The sequence below is a fragment of the Nilaparvata lugens genome, chromosome 3 (genome assembly GCF_014356525.2).
Source record: "Nilaparvata lugens isolate BPH chromosome 3, ASM1435652v1, whole genome shotgun sequence".
Classification (NCBI taxonomy): domain Eukaryota; kingdom Metazoa; phylum Arthropoda; class Insecta; order Hemiptera; family Delphacidae; genus Nilaparvata; species Nilaparvata lugens.
In genome coordinates, this window is record NC_052506.1 from 98,691,620 (window position 1) to 98,711,917 (window position 20,298).

General features: G+C 34.5%; 1 protein-coding gene and 1 long non-coding RNA gene across 9 annotated transcripts in view; one reads left to right on the forward strand and one right to left on the reverse strand.

The window, feature by feature from the left end:
* The window catches only part of LOC111048543 (uncharacterized protein PFB0145c), a 138,175-nt gene that overhangs the window by 22,224 nt on the left and 95,653 nt on the right, over positions 1–20,298 (reverse strand). For 6 of the 8 annotated variants that reach the window (XM_039425264.1, XM_039425266.1, XM_039425265.1 and 3 more), the window contains 8 exons: positions 16,435–16,623; positions 15,724–15,879; positions 15,350–15,466; positions 14,119–14,226; positions 13,592–13,714; positions 12,735–12,788; positions 8,985–9,089; positions 1,694–1,872 (listed from right to left, as the gene is read on the reverse strand). In XM_039425264.1, the coding sequence (XP_039281198.1) occupies positions 1,694–1,872; positions 8,985–9,089; positions 12,735–12,788; positions 13,592–13,714; positions 14,119–14,226; positions 15,350–15,466; positions 15,724–15,879; positions 16,435–16,623 (1,031 nt within the window). The remainder of the gene's footprint in view (positions 1–1,693; positions 1,873–8,984; positions 9,090–12,734; positions 12,789–13,591; positions 13,715–14,118; positions 14,227–15,349; positions 15,467–15,723; positions 15,880–16,434; positions 16,624–20,298) is intronic. The other 2 variants (XM_039425270.1, XM_039425269.1) reach the window with 1 other exon arrangement.
* The window catches only part of LOC120350691, a 54,903-nt gene continuing 49,373 nt past the window's right edge, over positions 14,769–20,298 (forward strand). Inside the window, exon 1 of the long non-coding RNA XR_005570992.1 lies at positions 14,769–15,118. This is a non-coding gene — a long non-coding RNA (uncharacterized LOC120350691). The remainder of the gene's footprint in view (positions 15,119–20,298) is intronic.

A 20,298-nucleotide genomic window follows, 5' to 3' on the forward strand; every position in this document is an offset into this window, starting at 1 on the left:
GAGAAAATCGTGAAAAACACGGTTTTTAGTCATTATCCGCCATTTTTCTCAAGAATATTACAGAGCTCCTGAAATTTTCCCAGAAATGAGACTCATGCCAGTTGATAGGGCTTATAAATAGCTATCCATGGTATAAATTTGAAGAAAATCGTTAGAGCCGTTTTCGAGAAAAACGTGAAAAACATGGTTTTTTAGTCATTATCCGCCATTTTTTCCGCCATCTTGAATTGAATTTTATTGAATTTTTTATTGTCGGATCCTCATGGTATAAGGACCTCAAGTTTAAAATTTCAAGTCAATCGGTTGATTAGGAATGGAGTTATCGTGTTCACAGACATACACACATACACACACACACACACATACACACACACAGACCAACACCCAAAAATCATGTTTTTGGACTCAGGGGGACTTGAAACGTATAGAAAACTTGAAATTAGGGTACCTTAATTTTTTTTGGAAAGCAATACTTTCCTTACCTATGGTAATAGGGCAAGGAAAGTAATAATCACAATTAATAATAATCAGTGGGAGACATTTAACGATTTAAAGACGTTTCTTCACTTTCTAGAATCCTTTCAAAAGAATTCGTTCAAATTCTACTCAAAACGTTTAATTTGATGTGTGTGACATAATGAACGCTCTGTATAGATTAGACTACACTACCATTGTTACAATACAAGAAGCTGGGTTGAATGTTGAACTTAATAAGAACGATAACAGAATACAAGACACAATATTATTCAAGCAGACTTTATAAGATAGATTTCACTCCCCTCACGACACTGTGAATCAACATGTGAATGTGTAATGTATTTGATTTTTTTAGAGCGAATATTAAATTATAATTATACTTTATACTTATTATACTTACCTTTATACAAAGGTTTTTTATGAATTTGGTTGTACAACAAATTAAATTGATATGGCGGTTTTTTAAACTTTTTTTATAAGATGGTGATGATCACCGAGAATGAAAAATTCCAACAAGATTACCTGTTTCCACACCCACAGATTTCTCCCCGACACGAAACCCAAAATGTGCTCAGATGGCTAATTTTCACTTAGCCTACTGCTGATTCTCAGCCAATCGAATACATTCTGGGTGTCGTGTTGGCCAGGAATCGGTGAGTGTGAAAACGGCCATTGTAAAGAATGTTAAATAATGAAGAATTACAAATGAAGTGGAATGTTGAAAACAAATGCTCTCCAAAGTTTTCTAGTCTTCTAGCTAATTCAGCAAAATGTTCATCCTTATAACTTCAGTATGCATCAATTATTTAAATTTAGGGCCGGTTTCCGAGCTCGGGATTTTGGTAAGTTCTAGACTTTCAACAGCTGGAGTCGGAAAATTGGCTTTCCAAAACGGGGTGTAGTCGCAGTAAATAGTTGCAGCAAAATATTTTTTTTCATTTCTATAATTGGAAACGTTTTTCCTTGACAAAATGAAACATTCTTAAATATTTCAAAATAGCTGAAACTATACACTATTTTCCCTTTATTTTATTTTGTGTTCAATTTTCTAGTTTTTCGAAATTTAATTTAAACGTGACTTTGACTATGACAACGACTAAAGCCAATTTTCTGACTCCAGTTGTTTAAAGTCTAGAACTTGGCTAAATCCCGAGCTCGGAAACGAGCCCTTTAGATATCATAAATAGAATATCAGAGCTGATAATTGTAGTCTCACCACTTTTCCATGGTTAAAGTTGAGATCTTAGATTGAGCGGAGTTTAGTTGATGTATGAGCGTGTAGGTCATTTTTCGTTGCGCTTCAAGACTCTTCTGTGTTTCAGCTTGCTGGTCGACGACTTCTTTGCTTGCTTTGTTCAACTGGAAATCGCATACCAGTTTCTGGAGCCGAATCACCTACATATAACACAATACAAAACGGATAATAAAATTCAAGAAAAATACAAAGACTGTTGGAATTTCTAATCTTGAAAATTCTAGTTGATATTTTGAAATAATCTATTAGCTATAAGAAGAAAGTCTTACATTGAAAACACTTCAATGGTATTAGTACAGGCGCTAGCTTACATTGAGGATACATGAGAGAGGCAGAGAGTTTGACTTCAGATTATTGTTAGGTGGTCTTTAAGGTCACGCCACACCAAGCTCGCTACCGCGGCGGTAGCGAAGTTTTAAAAATCGCTAGCCATGTATTCAGGTTGATCGCGCCACACCGAGCTCGCTACCGCGGCGGTAGTACGGCGCACTACCACCTACGACCGCCTGCTAGGCGATTCAACAAAACTTCGCTGAGAGGTAGTACGGCGGACAAAGCGAGCTCAGTGTGGCGCACTCAACCTGAATACATGGCAGGCGATTCGAAGAGGTAGCGCATGCGCACAGAGTGATGACTCATTCGGCGTTCCTCCTTGCAGCACAACGCAACTAGTACGTCTCACTCCCACACTGTAGATGGACTCCCTCCCCCCACTACTAGACTCACTACTCGGAGACTACCGCTAGCGGACGTTTTTCGGTGTGGCGTGCTCAGCCGAGAAAACTACCACCAGCGGTACTACCTCGGCGGTACTGGCGAGCTTGGTGTGGCGAGTCCTTTAGTGTATAAAATAAAACTCGATGTCGTCACTTCCCTGGGTGGTCGACAGATTGAGGGGAGGGGGGTAAGTTATAAAGAACGCGCACTCATAAAATCGCCTGTCCTGCAGTTTATATTCATAGTACAGCTTCGACTGTTTTTCAAATATTATCTACATATAACTGGCTTTCAATATGGTTTCATTTGGTATCAATTCTCAAATATTCAAGTCGTTAGCTGACTTAAGAGTGAAAGGCTCTCAATAAATGTTGTAGGCAGTTTCTTCGTGAATCCAATGATGTATATAGTTTAGGGGTTACGATCATAGATGAGCAGATGAGGCGGTGGGAGGGGGATAAGTAGCACTGTTATGCTGCGGCGCGGTCCACCCCTATGATTAATGCGCTTAGCGGCCTGCCTATCGCTCCTACTAGTCTATGCATTCAAATTATGTATTTAAGGAACGCTATCTTATGTATTTTTGGTCACTGAACACGATTTTTCAAGTCTCTATTTGTTACCGCCGTTTTGTATCATTTTGTGAGCGATCTTTTAAGAGCTTCCTGTGTAAACCCATCTGGCCATGCTGCCTATGTATGAACTGGGTGTTGGTGAGTTGGTGATGAGTTGTGAACTATGAAGTACAGACAATTTGACTATTTTTGAGTGAAAGTGTGAAACACTCATAATATTAAGATCTTTTGTTTCATTGATCTTCTTGTGTAATACAGTCCATTTTGTAACAGTCAAATGTTTGTGTCATGTGTCATTTTATTCTACACCAATCATCCATAAGCTTGGTTACTCTGACCGGATTTGTGAATTCGTGAACTTATGTGCAATAAACTTCATCTTGTGTGATTGGTGAATTCATGAACTTGTGTAATAAACTTTGTCTTGTGTGATTTGTGAATTCGTGAACTTGGTAAGCTTCATGACTACCGGTATTTACTGTAACATTATAACATTATCAATCTTGTTATAAAACATTATAACAATATCAACTATTGATATCAACAATATCAATCGTGTGTGACAACAATATCAATCATGTGTGACAATAATATCATTCTTGTGTGGCTGTGTCAACTGTATGTTGAATAGTGACTATATTATCTTCAAATACGTTAACTCATTATCGTATATTCGTTTTTGATTTCGTGTTTTCATTATTTTGTCATTGTGTTTTATTTCGTATTGTGTTTCATGTTTGTGTCTTTGCGTTCGTGCGTGTATCTTCTTTCGTTCGTGGTACGTGTCGGTCACTCAGTCGGCACTCGCGTAATCTGGTCGCCCGCCGAGCATCATTCAGTCGGCACTTGGCAGTCCTTGTGAGACGATGGGTCGCAGAGCATCCTTGTCCTTGAGTCATCGCTTAGCCAACACAGTGTCGGCACTCTGTTCCTGCAGACAGAGCTGCTCCTTGCAACAGAACACAATTTGCAACAGCAACGCAGCTTCAACCTTGCAACGCTGTTCCTACAGACAGAGCTGCTCCTTTCAACAGAACACAATTTGCAACAGCAACGCAGCTTCAACTTTGCAACGCAACTAGTATTTTCTTCTGTTGTATTTGCTAAATACGTCTTAATCTTTCATCATCATGGCTGAAACAAAACAATTGATAAAGGAACGTGGCCTTGTGAAGGCAAAACTAACATGATTTAAGTCAGCAATTTCTAAAGGTACCATTGTCATTACTGAATTGAAAATCAGATTGTCAAAGCTGAATGAATATTGGCAAGAATTTGATAGAATACAGAAACAAATTGAGTTAGCAGAAATGTCAGATGATGAAAGTGAAAGAGAAAATTTCGAAAAAGAATTTTTTGACTTGAGTGCTCAGGCTGAAAATTTAATTTCAAAACATGAAGTAACAAAAATAAACATCAAACCTGAAATCAACGATATTCCATTCAAACTCCCTGAGATAAAACTTCCAATATTCAGTGGAAATCATGATGAGTGGCCATCATTTCATGATACCTTTGTTGCCCTAATTCATTCAAGAAAATTGTTAGAGACTCACAAATTTCACTATTTAAAGGGAGCATTGAAGGGTGAAGCTGCTGAGATTCTACAGTCATTGGAGAGCTCAGCTGAAAACTACCAAGTAGCATGGGAACTACTTACTGATCGATTTGGAAATAAACGTGTTCTCATCAACAAGCATATAAATGCACTCTTCAATCTGAACAAATGTGACAAGGCTTCTTCAACATCTCTACGACATCTCCTAGATGATTCATTGAAGCACATTTGAGCATTAACAGGTCTTGGTGAACCCACAGAGCACTGGGACACTCTGATAGTTCATATTATCACAAGAAAATTGGATGCTGCAATGCTCTGTGAATGGGAAAATTCTCTAGGAACTTCAGAATTACCTACCATGAAGCAACTTGAAGACTTCTTGAAGCATAAATGCCAGGTGCTTGAGTCCATTGAAACAAGCAAATCCTCCTCAAGTGTTCAAGGATCATCATCTAGTCGACCTCACCAAGGTGTTCACAAAAAGAGGCCTACTTCAAACAACTTCCATGCTGCAGTGAAACCAAATTGTCAACTATGTGCTGAACCTTACCATCAACTATTCCATTGTAAGAAGTTCAAATCATTATCTGTGTCTGAACGTGAAAGGGAGGTCAAAAAACTTCACATGTGTTTCAACTGCCTCCAGGATGGTCATGCAGCTGCAGACTGTAAGTCAGGCCGATGTAAACTATGCAGTGGAAGACACAACACACTACTGCATAGGCCCAACAAATCTTCTGATCAGTCTACCCAAAGGGAAAAATCTCCACCTCCTATACAACACACAATTGCATCAACATCTAATGTAAAGCAGCCATCAAATACACATATCATGCTCTCAACAGCAATCATCACAGTAAAGGACAGTCATGGGACTCCTCACCTATGCAGAGCCTTGCTTGACAGTGGATCTCAATCAAACTTCATAACTGAAAGGACAGCACAATTCCTGAAACTTCCAAGAAATAAATCAGCTATTGAAGTTAGTGGTATTGGACAATCTTCCACAAAGACATGTCACACAGTTGACTGCAACATTCAATCCAGAATGACTTCATTTTCGGCATCCATTGAATGTATTGTCTTGTTGGAAAAAATCACTCAGAAGCTACCCATAATTGAAATACCAATTTCAAGGCTGAACATTCCTAAAAACATACAGTTGGCAGATCCTAAATGTCAAACACCTAGTGACATTGATATTCTTCTTGGTGCAGAACTATTCTATGACATAATTTGTGACAGAAAAATTATGGTCAATGAGACATCTCCAACTCTCCAAAATTCAACATTTGGCTGGTTAGTTTCTGGCAAAGTGAACATCAACATTGAAACTTCATACCTATCAACAGTGTGCAACTTAACAACAATTGAAGAACTTAACAACACAATGAACACTTTTTGGAAAATTGAAGAATTAGAGGGTAACAGGCTCTTTAGTGGAAATGACAAATATTGTGAAGAATACTACACAAAGACAACACAACGAGATCAAGATGGCAGATACTCTGTAAAAATTCCATTGAAGGAAGAGTTGAGTGAACTAGGTCAATCCTATGACACAGCACTCAAGAGATCCATCTACTTAGAAAAACGGTTAGAAAAGAATAAACATCTCAAAACAGAACACATCAAATTCATGAGAGAATGTGAGAACATGCAACACATGAAACAGATAACTAAAGAAGAAGCTAATTCATCCACAAATTACTTCATTCCTCACCATGCAGTCATCAAGGAAACCTCTACAACAACCAAACTTCGAGTTAGTTGTATTTGATGCTTCATGTAAAACTTCTACTGGAACTTCATTGAATGACATTTCAATTGTAGGACCAACTGTACAATTTTCATTGATAAATATCATCCTAATATTCAGAACTCACAAGATTGCTACAACAGCTGACATTGAGAAAATGTATAGACAAATACTGATCAATCCCGTTCAAACCAATCTCCAACTGATTCTGTGGCGTGAAAATTCAAAGGAGTGTATCAAAATATACAAATTATCAACTGTCACATATGGAACAGCTAGTGCACCATATCTTGCAACACGAACATTGAACCAATTGACCTATGATGAGAGTGACAATTTTCCAAAGGCTTCACAAGTTATGCTTCATGATTTTTATGTAGACGATGCTATAACAGGTGGTGAATCAGTTGAAAAAGTTCAAAAAACTGTAAATGACTTAAGGAAATTAGCCAAAAGTGGTGGTTTCCATTTGAGGAAATGGTGTAGTAACAACCCAGAAGTTTTGAAGAATGTTCCTGATGAAGATATTGAACAAAAAACTTTCAACTTGGACCAAGATCAGAATATCAAAACATTAGGTATCATTTGGAATCCCAAAACAGATGTCTTTCAATTCACATTTAAAAACAAACAATTCAATCACAAGTTAACAAAGAGATCTGTCTTGTCAGCTATTGGTCAAATATTTGATCCTTTGGGAATCATTGGCCCTGTGGTTTTGTTAGAAAAATTATTAATGCAGAAATTGTGGACATGTAAGATTGGCTGGGATGATCCCCTGCCTGAAGAGATTTCAAATCAATGGATGTTATTCAGACAAACAATACCAATTCTCACTCAATTGCAAATACCCAGGTGTATCACAAACAAAATCATTGCAAATCAATATGAGATTCATGGATTTTCTGATGCGTCTGAAGTGGCATATGGTGGATGTGTATATTTAAGATGCATTGGTTCTTCACAAAACATATGTTGTCTTGTTACTTATGAGTCTCGAGTAGTGCCAATAGAAAAGGTATCTCTTCCAATACTAGAATTGTGTGGAACTCTCCTATTGGCAGAATTGACAAAGACTGTTGTTGATGCACTGCATCTTCCAATACAAAACATATATCTGTATACTGACTCAATGATTGTTCTGGCATGGATTAAGGCCCCATCATCACATTGGGCTACATTTGTTTCTAATCGAGTAGCAAAAATCCAGGATCTGAGCAACATACAATCATGGAATCATATTCAGGGAACTTCTAACCCAGCAGATTTCTTGTCTCGAGGTCTTGAGCGTGAAAAATTCCAAACCTCAATTGCTCAAGAGGGTATAAAGTGGCACTTTCAGCCTCCAAGTGCACCAAACTTTGGCGGTTTATGGGAATCTTCAGTGAAACTAGTGAAAACTCACCTGATAAGAGTTATTAGTCAATCATGCTTAACAATAATAGAGTTCATCACTCTAATTACTCAAATAGAGGCCTGTGTGAATTCCCGGCCTATTACTCCAATGTCTGAAGAGCCATCAGACCTTGTTGCTCTGACTCCAGCACACTTTCTGATTGGCAGTGTTCTTACCGACCTTCCAGAACCCAATCTTCTAGATGTATAACAAAATCGGCTCAATCAGTGGCAACATGTGCAGCAAATGAAACAGCACTTCTGGGCACGCTGGTCAAAGGACTACCTTTCCAACCTGCAGCAGCACTACAAGTGGCAGTCCAACTCCTCTGCTATTTAACCAGGCAGTATGGTGGTTGTCAAGGAAGGCAACCTACCACCCTTCAAATGGCCACTTGCAAGAGTGACTGCAATTCATCCTGGACGTGACAATTATGTTAGAGTAGCTACAGTAAAAACCACCAATGGAGAATTCAAAAGACCAGTAAACAAATTGTGTTTATTACCATTTCCTAACAATTGATTCAATTTTTTATTGCTTATTCTTTCTTTGTATATTTTTCAAATTAATTTTTTTTCTATTTAGAAGGTATACCTTCAAGGTGGGGGGTATGTTACCACCAGTTTGTATCATTTTGTGAGCGCTCTGTTAAGAGCTTCCTGTGTAAACCCATCTGGCCATGCTGCCTATGCATGAACTGGGTTTTGGTGAGTTGGTGATGAGTTGTGAACTATGAAGTACAGACAATTTGACTATTTTTGAGTGAAAGTGCGAAACACTCATAATATTAAGATCTTTTGTTTCATTGATCTTCTTGTGTAATACAGTCCATTTTGTAACAGTGAAATGTTTGTGTCATGTGTCATTTTATTCTACACCAATCATCCACTATTATTGATAATTCTCATCATATTCTACAAATTATGGTGAAAATTACAAACTTTATCTCATTCAATTTTTTCATGATTCAATCATAGTGAGTTTCATCAGCAAAAGGTATCAATAAAGGCATAAAGCCTGAAAGATTCATGGTTATAATATTATACAATGTCATGGAATAAAATGTTGATCAGCAATCAATTGAATTGATAATACATTTTCTTATATTGAATAAAAATTAACCACTTACTAATAGTGAGAATTGGAATATACCTAATTATATCAATAGTTCGAAAAATAAATAGTGATGAATCTGTTTTTCACCCATATATTTCTATATATCAACATGAGTTTACTATGCATACCTCTAGTTTCTGATTGTGGTTAGATGACTCCAATTGCTGATTCCTATTGGACAGTAAAGCGAGTTCTTTTGTTGTTCTACTCAGTTCTTGCTGTAGAGTTTCCGCCTGGAAAAATATGTCAATTTATTAAGAATAATTACGGTAAATTATTGTTCATTGGAAACAGTCAACAGCACAAAAAAGTTGTATTCAAACTGTAACTATAGAAAATCAAATTGAAGTAAATAATTGAGTGAAATATCCTCGAATATTTCATTCATTTATTCATAGACAATAGATACAATGCAGGTAAAAACAACAGGCATGCGCCCAAAACTGCTTTAAACCTTAATTTGGAATACACAGTCTAGAGGTTATGTAAATGATAACTTAATTCACACACTATTTTGAGTCCAAAAAATGAATGTACTACAAGTATAATTTTGAATTCATCTAATTAATTAATTCCAAAATACAAATCCAAACAAAAATCTTCTTCACAATTACAAAAAATATTAAAAATTTTACTTAAATCCACAAATTAAACTTTTGTTAAAATTCTAAGGGGCGATTGCTGAGATCGGGTCTGGCTAACCCCAGCGCAACGTTGGTCTAGCGCAACTTTGGTCTCGGCTAAAAAATTGGTTTGCTGAGATCGAGTTCAGCCGTCGGTCATCTCTTGGTCGAGAGCAACTTTGATCCCCAGGTTTAGCCAGACCGACGCTCAAGTTTAGCCAGACCGAGGCGCAACTGGAGGAATCCATGGGGAATTATTGTCGCAATGTTGGCAACAGCCATCTCGAATGCTACTTTGGCTCTCACACGCTGTCTTTGCGTATTGCTTTTGCACTCTCTCACACTCACTCACTCTCCCATCATTCGTTTCTTTTTTTTTCTTCTTCCCCTCCCACGCTCTCTCACTCACTCTCTCTATCTCTCTCCCTCTAAGAGGTTTTCCTTTAGGATTTATCCGATGGAATTTGAAATATTGTATCTAATTGTATAAATAAATAAAGTTTTAAATTCTCTTTTAAACTGTATTTTGATTAAGAGTTTTATTTACTTATGTAATCTTATTACATGATATGTAATCTATTTTTTCTGTTCTTCTGTAAATTTGTCTTCTTTTGTAAAGGGTTGTGTGGCAGAGAGGACCAGGAGTCCTAATTCCGCCCTAATAAAGGCATATAATCAATCAATCACTCTCTCTCTCTCTCTCAGGCATAATATGCCTTTATTAGGGCATATTGAAGAAGAAAAAAATCAATCAATCTCATTCTCTCCCTCTCCTTCCCCCACTTACTCCCATTCTCTCTCTTTCCCCCACTTACTCCCATTCTCTCTCTATTTCAGTCTCGATCCTCTCTTGACCGTCGTTATAATGATCATCTGTGATTTGATAATCTTCTAAACTCTTTCGAATGTTGTTACAGTGAACACATGAACAACTCCTCACCTTTTTGGTGTTCATTTGGAATTAATTTTCATTTATTTCGAAAATGTAGTTTTTTTCTAGCGTATTGTCCAGCAAGGAATTTAATTTAATATTTTTCCATTACTAAACAAATAATAGCTATCGCCGCAAAACTATGTATAATGCGACATGATGCTGCAGTACTCACATAAATCGCCAGTATCTATGTGGACTACCATCAGCAAAAAATCTGAGAGCAATCAGCACTTCTCTTCAGTTTTAAATTCTGATACCGTACTCGCCGACTTGATGTATTGGTTCGTAATAATCCAAATATTCAAGATAATCCATTATTCACTTCATCCACTCACAAAATCAATTCCACAGAAAGGATCACGCAAACAAAGGGTCGCTCATCACCATCTGGACTCAACTTAATAGTTCATTTATGCAATGCACACTATTTCTGCATCTCGTGATGATGAAAGCAAACGCAACTGCCTCCAATTAGCAACAATCAACCCCACATAGATATCATCTCACACTTTCGTACAATTACAACGTATTTAATACAGTTCTCCTTCATTACTGATGTAGGTGCAGTTCCATATAATGTTCAAATCAATTATACGGGTAGATAGCATCGATACTATCGTAGCCTAGATTCGTAGGAGGTACCACTGATAGAAATTGAGTCAAAAGAATTGGCTTCCAATTTAATATATTTTCAGACATTGTTTAAACAAAAAAAATATATAATATGAGTGTTGAGAGAATATCAGAATGATAATAAAATTATGGGCTACTCAGTGAATGGGCTAGTGCGTACTGCCAGAGACAAATAAATAGGTAACTTTCAAACAGTATCTTTACTCTATAGAACTGCGTATAGCGAATACTCCAGAAAGATCTTTTTGAAGTAAGTCAGTTTTGTTTTTACCATCTTTAAAAATTGAAAGTTCAATTTAACATGTATTGATAATTGTTCATTCAGTTTCATGCATTAATATGAAAAGATCATGTAGGCCCAATGTAAAACAGTTCATGTGATTGAAACGTAGTCCTTTTTTTAGTATGGTACCCACAAAATGTCCTAGTTATGTTATGAATAAAGAGTAGTTTCCACCGGGGAAAGGAGGATATAAAAATCTCCAGTAATATCTGGGAACATGGATATATCCCCCCCCCACAGTAAATATATTTTTTGCACTTTAGTAAAAGTCATGAAAATCATAGGTTTGTAGACTATAGCTTTGAAACTATTTTTTGAAACAATTGAATGACTAATGAAATTATATTTCCATTCTATTTGTTATATGAACTGAAATAACATAGGCCTATGATCAGCCCACTGAACATAAAGAAACTTCATTATTAAGATGTAGTTTTTCAAGTGGAAATTGCTTGAAATCACACCAAATTGAGGATATTTTTCTTAAATTTAAGAAAATCCGGGGTAGGCCCCCCGGATCCCTCTTTCGTGCGAGGTAAAGAATTTCCTTGTTGTTTGAAGGTGTTTTCATTTTCACTTTCTTATGTTATAATATTTTAAACATTAGTGGAAAAATATTTTAAATATGACTTATGGGAGTAATGAAATTATTCAGAATTCAAAGATGAACCCCAATTTGACATTGGTTTTTAATAAAATCAAAAGAATAGCGAGTTAATAGCTTAATCCCGAACTTAAACCTGCCTCCTAGCAGGTCTAAGTTGGAGTCTAAAATCATCGTTTTTGCTCCTGAGATTATCTCATTTTAGCCTGATCCCGATCTCAGCAATCCACCGAGATTATCTTTTAAACTCGAGTTGATCTATGCTTGAACTCAGCAATCCACCGAGATTAATTTTTAGCCTAGACTGGATCTCAGCAAACCGATTTTTAGACCGCCGGTTTTTCCCTGCGATAATTGCCGGTCGGCTAACTTTTGCGCTCGAGCGTGGTTAATCCCGATCTCAGCAAACCGATTTTTGATCTGCGGCGCAAAAACCGGTTTTTAGCCGAGCGCAAGAGATAATCCCGATCTCAGCAATCGCCCCTAAACGTCAAAACATTACATTTCCAACAATGACTTGTATTTAAATACTACAAAGAATGAGAATAGGAACAGCTGGTTTTCATTGGAGTGATACATCATTTTGTCCTTGAACTAATCTTATATTTTTGATCAACAAAATTACATATTTCATAAGTAAGATCAACGATAGTTAGAAAGCTAAATGATTTCATAATAAAACTGTGAATTTCAGTAAGTAAAAACAAGTGAAACAGTAAGTAAGTTTTTTCAACAGCCATTAAAAACAGTATGTTTTTTCAACAGCCATTTCCTTAAAAAGTTTAGGGATACCGTACTTACTGCATTAGATAAATCCGTAAGTTGCGTGTTTTTATCTTCAACAACTTCATGCAGCTGTAAAAACCAGAACAATTAGTAATAGTGTAACACACGAAATAATAAATTACTTCATTAAAATTAATTTACGAGTAAATTTTGAAAAAAACTCTTCATGTACGTTAATTAGCTGTTAAATTGAATGAAAAAATGTACCTACTTACAAATTTATAAATTAAAACTTTTTCAATAATGATTATTATTTAGCTTAGCACGTCAATTCAGAGTCTGCAGCTTTGCACGGTCGACTGTAAGCTACACGAAATATAAATTTGACTTTCAGTGTTAAAAACGCATTATTAAGTTACCCAATCAATGGTAGACTTCAGGTGAAGTTCTTGTTTTTTAAAAACGAGTCGATTTTGTATTCTCTTAATTTCAAGTTGAATATTATTAGAATCCTGGTTTTAATAATTGAGCCTGGTTTGAAAAGGTTTAGGCAATATTTACGTTTAACACCGCACACCGACATTGGATGTTTGATTGTCTCTATCATTGCTCTCCACATTATACATTCATTACTTTTTACAAAATCAATCAGAATTTCATCATCTTCAGTGCTCCAATTCATATTTGCACTCATCTTAAATCATATTTAAATTCTCAGCGCTAACACTATATAAACGTTCCGAGGATGTTTGTCACCGCTTGACTAAAAAATGAAGGCACCGCTATTTTACGTTAAGGTCATCACTAGCATTCCCTAGAAAACTAACACCACATGGATTGTAATGATATAGTCAACTTTTTAGAGACGATACCCATCGCTACATTGAGGCACCGATTTCTTAGAAACCAAAGCTTCACAGGTAATAACAAACCTCTTTGTTGTAACAATTGATTGCCATGATTTCTTTTTCTTTCTGATCCAACTGATACTGCCGTTCTGTGATCAAATGCTTCAAAAGAGCTATTTCCTCTTCATGTTCACTCCTCGCGAATATCTGTGGAAATAGAAAGGAAGAAGTTAGAATATATTAACAAAAATACATTTTTCTCTAATGAATAATCTCACTAAAAGATAAATTTTTGTAAGTTTGTGAGGATAGCCTACCTTTTATTGAAATAGATTTGGACAATTGAATGCTCTTGAACACTTTTCAAGAATTGATAAAAAAGAGCCATTAGAAATCAAGAATGAGAACCAGGAACAAAATATGCGCATAAGACAACTACTAATAAACTATTATTTGTTTTAATGAAAAAAAAATCATATACAAATGCCTCAATCATAAATATTGAAGTAATGCTTTGAGTATGAATATTGAAGTGAATTACGGTAGTTTAAAAGAAACAAAAACAAACAATTCTCATAAATATGAGATTTTTGTCAGTGTATTTATTTTACCTGTTGAAATTTACTTTGTTTCAATTTTTTCAAATCTTCAATTGCATTTTGTAAGTCACAGCGAACTCGAACTAGCTCGGTTTCAAGATTGTTCCTTGCTCGTAAATGCTGCAAAACATAAGAAAAGATTAGGTGTGTGAATATGAAACAGTATGAGCAAACACGGGGAAGTGAAAGAAATTAATGTAATTTATTTTCCCAACAGGTTGAGCTCTAGACGCTGTAAAGAGCAGACGTTTATTTCTACTGAAACCTAATTATGAAAGATTTGTTTAAATAAATTAAACTGACGGATTAATAACGCTTACAAAATAATAAGACCGTGTTAAAATATTTATAAATCCTTAAATATATTTATAAGTATTTTTATATAATTAATATAAAGCTATTATAAAAGTAATTAAGATATAATTAATATTATAAAGATGAATATAATTTATCTTTTTATAAGTATCTTTATATAATTAATCTTTATAAGACCGTGTTTAAATCTTTATAAATCCTTATAAATCTGCTATCTTTGATACAAAGTGTTTCAAAAAGAACTTTACAATAGCTTTATTGATAATTCATTTTTTTAAATATCCAAAAAATAAATTGAGCTGTTTCCACTGTTGGCTTAGAATGAAACAATTCAAGGAAGTTTCCCTTTAGAATAGTATGATTGTGCGTAATTGCGCCATAACAAGTGCTAGCTATAGTCGAGTTGAAAATGCCTTGCCTCACTGTTTTCAAGCGTGCGTGGATGCCAGTTAGATAATGTGTTGTGATGAACCATCTTGCATTGAGGAAAAATTTCGTTGTTAGTCATTCTCATCGATATTTGGAATCGAAAACTGTTCAGATAAACTAACCCTGTGATTTGCTATTTTTTATAAGGATGTGCTCTTGTAGCACTCTCGGTTCCAGTCGAGGCAGCTATTTTTAACTTAACTAGATCCAGTGCTTGTTATAGCAGTACGATTTCGTACTATCAAAATATTCTATAGAAAAACATACGGTAGGTGTTTTCCTTTGTAATAACAAAAAACCTTTATCACTCTGTATATTTTTTTAATAATTTTTCAAAACCATCCAAGTTGTGAAGTACCTACTTTTTGAAACACTCTGTATATTATTTACAGCTAAAATCAAACTTATAGATTTCCATGCGCTATGTATTAAGGAATTTTTACTCCACAATCAATCAGAATTGAAGGGTGAATAAAATTATGTAAGTCACAGAGCATACCTCTTTTATCTTGTTTTCTTTATCACGCTTCAAACAACTCATTTCTAGATGCAGTCTCTTGATTTCCTCAGTCCTTTTACATGATTCTTCCTCAGAGTCAGCCTGTTCAGTCAAAGTCTGGAAAATGGAAGGTTCTCATAATTTAATCAAATATATACTCTACTACTCTCATCAGAGCTATTACTATTTCTAGAATTCAGATAAGGACCGATATGCATACAGAAGTAAATCATCCTAAGAGCTATAATTTTAGACCTATAATACAGCACATGCTGTACAAACAAAATACACGTCGTTACCACTAGGTTGTTGCTCATATCTAATATGAGAGAAAATCAGTTTGAAGAAAGTATAGTGACATTTATACAACTTACCTTTGTTAGAACATTTTTAAGATTTGTGATTTCTTCTTCATAGTTTTCAACGCTTTGTTCGAGTTCTTTCACCTTTTGCTTTTGCTGACATGCTTTTGTATTGGCGAGTGACAACGAATCTTGTAGATTGCTAATTATATTTTCTTTTTCTGATATCTGAAACAATTTGAATATTTGATTTTGAATTTGTATTAGCTTTCTTCTAAAAACAACGAAACAAAATAAGTGATTGTACAAAATTGAAATAATCATAGCTATTATAAAATATTCAACCATTCAAATGAAAAATTCATTCTAAACAACGAAGAATTTCAAAGAACGTACAGGCCTATTACATGGATATTTTTTGTGAAATATGCTTCCTTAAGCTTATTTAATGAGAGAACACCAGCTCACTTATATAGGCAGTAAAACCTATCAAGTTTCTCAATAAGCACTCATTTTTTTATTCACATTTTCATGCATCAGAGCAGGCCAATTATAATAATTATGCAATTTCAAAGGAAAAAATAATTTAGATTAGAGTTTACAGCATCTGTATTATCAACGTACTTTTTATTCTATCTCATATGTATCTTTTACAAATATCATTAGTATCTGGTAATAAGATAATCAAAACAAGATAAATATTATTCTCCAAGGAAGAACGCGAATACAATGATGATTAAAAATACATTATTATGCTGATAAAGATAGGCTATTGATTTCTACCTGACATCTTATGGTCCCTAGTAAGGAATAGGCGGTTTTCAATCTTTTATTAGTTTCACAATAATGAATTCTCTCATTTTCAAGAAATTTCTTAGAATAATCCACATCACATCTTAAGCCATTTAGAATGGATGTTAATTTCTCCACTTCAGTTTGGCCTTGTTTGATTTTATGAGTCCAAGAAGAATCCTAAAAATAAGCACTAAAATGCATCAGTCTTTATTCAATACTATATTATAATTTGAACAATTACAAATCATAATGTTTTTAATGGAAATTAATCATAATGACTAGTAATTTATGAGAAAATACGACAAAATATTAAGAAAAACAAAATTCTATTTTAAATAAAATAGTCTCAATTTACTCAAGTAAGGATTTGATGTAAAAGTTTCGAGTGAATGAAAAAAATCAAGAAATGGTATTAGGATTCTTCACTTTTACTTTTATTACTATCTGATTACTTTCCCAGTTCATTCCTTAGAATACAGAATAAAATATTTTAATATTAATTAAAACAGGAAACACACGGCATAGATAGATTAAAAACACTTTTCGATATTTTCGATAGATGTGCCATCTTCGTCAACCATGTAGGGAGTGAAAGGACACTATAATAGAATACACTATAATAGAAGATTATAGTGTATTCATCAGAAAATACAATTTCTAGAATAATTATTGTGGAAATGTTCCAAAAACAATAAATTAAGTAATAATTAAAAGCCAGATGTGAATGAAGGTTCGAGAAATGTATTTTAAATTTCCCTACTAACTATATTTTCGTTGTTGTAAGATCACTACGATGCTGTTGAGTTGCTTGAAAGAGCTACAGTCCTGTGAGTAGGCCTAAGTAAATCGTTACTCACATATAAATACCGGTAATTGACTGCATTTTGTTTTGAAAGTGAAAAAAGTTTCTTATGTTTACATTGCAGTTTGGAATGTTATTTGAAATAGTCAATAATGAGAAATAAATTATTTCTAGGACAAACTCAAATTAGCCTAAGGTACTGTACTTGTGTTTTCTTTAGCCACATACTTTTTAAAATAATACTGTATCTTCTTCAAAAGCGACTGCAACATTAAAATTCCCAAATTATTTGTATTCAATAATATATTTCAAATAAAATACTGACAACTTATAAAGAATGCTAGCAAATTGTGGGAAAAATTTTTAAAAAGAACTTTCAAATATATAACAAGATACAGGATATAACGAAGTTGTCACTGTGATTTCAATTATTTTAAAGCTACTTTAACATCACAGTTATCTAATTGATCTTGTTTACAAATAGGTAGTTTTCTTTAAGAAATTTGTAAATTTTTTGTAGAAAACAAGTTGAATGCTGAAATCTCAGTTGACAACCCTGGTATAAACGTGACTTAATAATACTGTACCCGTCATCTAAAACAATAATAATTGACCGAACGAAGATTCAAGTCGACGTTTTGGCATTTCTCTTGTAATTTTTGAATGTTTATATGTTTTTATGTTGCGCATTTACGGCGAAACGCGGTAATAGATTTTCATGAAATTTGACAGGTATGTTCCTTTTTTAATTGCGCGTCGAAGTATATACAAGGTTTTTGGAAATTTTGCATTTCAAGGATAATACAAAAAGAAAAAAGAAACCTCCTTCATACGCCAATATTGGAATCAAAATCTATATATATAAAAGCGAAATGGCACTCACTCACTGACTGACTGACTCACTCACTCACTCACTCGCAGAACTAAAAATCTACCGGACCAAAAACGTTCAAATTTGGTAGGTATGTTCAGTTGGCCCTTTAGAGCCAACCTATAGGAGTTCGGCTCGAGCCGTGGTGATAGACGGACTGTTTTCGTAGCTGCTCTCTGCTCAGATAAGATAGGCCTGACTGCTTTTGATTTTACTTGTAGAGATTTATGTTGTTCATCGTTTCGTAGCATTTCATAACCTATAACATCTATTTTAAAACTCATTAACAGTAATATTATAACTATATATTTTAAATCTTATAAATTAGACTATTATTTTTAACTATACTTTTTCTTTTCAATTATTTCCATAACATACTATAAGTGGTTTAACTTTTATTTTTCCATTCATAAATAGGTCACAACTCTTCAATTACTTTTCAACTCTTGAAATTTAAAATTATTTCTAGCATAAATTTATCAATCTTGCAACCTGAGCTCCAGATAATTTCATCACTCGAACTTACCACAATTTTGCAATTATAAATATATTCTCAAAAACTGACCTAAATTGACAACTAAATAATAAAGTATCTTAAATAACATACTAATAAATTAAATAACATACATTGAGAGTAGCTTAACTGTTATTCTTCTATTACATAAATAGGCTGCAACTCCTCTATTAGGTACTTCTTAACTTGTGAAATCTTAAAATTATTTATAGAATAAATTTATCAATTTGCAATCCCAACCTGAAATACCGGTAGCTTTATCATTCAAACTTACCACAATTTTTCTCTTATTAATGTCGTTTTAAACCTTAGTCCTACCATAAATTTATAACTGTATAGTAAACTACGTTATAAACTCTCTTGTCTCTTAGACCTATCCTTTTTTGTTTCCTTAAAAATCATTTCCACATTCCTTTATCCTTCCGAGAGATTGTGGAGGGGGCTGATCCTTGATTATAGATAGTGTTAGTGAACAGCACGAGCTGAAATAGATCTGCAAAATCGGCAGGCTGCTCTGTAAAGTTTTGTAAACATTGCTTCCGTTTATAGTCGCTCTTGGCCCGGATCCGGACGGGGTACGAGCGATTTTACGACAGACTATTTCATTACACTAAAGTTTCACCTGTATTTTCTCAAGGTTTTCAAGGATTCCATTACAAGAGCTTTTTCTTTATTTTTGACTCTTCATTGCATATTTGCAGATATACTTAGCTGCTCCTAATTTTTCAGCATATCCCTTACCTAATTTCCTTTCCCTTCCTAAATCATATCTTACGAGAGGTACTTTCAGTTTAATAATTGTCAAAAAATAGTCCTTAAATAGAAATTTCAAGAGTAATAAATACAACATTGTCACTACATTTTCAAGCAGTACTTTAAACGCAGAATACAGAATGTTCCAGTAACTGTGAATAACCACATTTCTCCTTAAAAATTAGAACAAGATAGGGCAAGTTTCATTTAAATAGAGTAAAAAACACAATATTTTTAATTAACTGAATGATAGTTGATAGTCGGTGTAGTACTGGATTTATAACACGATTAACCATGAAATTGATGGAAACCACAACTAGTAAGGGGAATCGCGCAGTTTTCCTTCATAATTATAAATTCAGAAAAGACAGGATCTTAACTGATGGAAGTACTATAATTTGGCGATGTCTAAATAAATTGTGTAACATTTCCCTGAAAACGAACTTGGATCTTGTTCTCTTGTCTGATGAAAATTTGAAGCATGATCATTTACCGAGAGCCACAGACATCTCGATCACTGATAATGATAGTTCATTATCGCTGAATGAAACGACGGTTCACGATAACGATGCTGCTCTTGATTAATCCATCAACCCACCTGTTGACACTTCTGATAATATGATAATAGCAGTTCCAGTAGTCTTCAATAAAACAACTCATGTAGTACTCCTATAAATATGGATTCTCGGACACATTCGAATTATAGCGATTTGCGTAACGACAATGACTTAACAGTAATATCACTGCGAAAGGAAATCAGTGAATTGGTTGAAAAAATGTCCATTTTGAAACAGCAATGGAATGATGCAATAGAACATTCAATAGATACAGATAGGAAGCTAATGGAAAGTAATACAATAGTGGATCAAATGAAAGTGAGCATAGAGGTTTTGGAAGTAGAAAACACTGCAC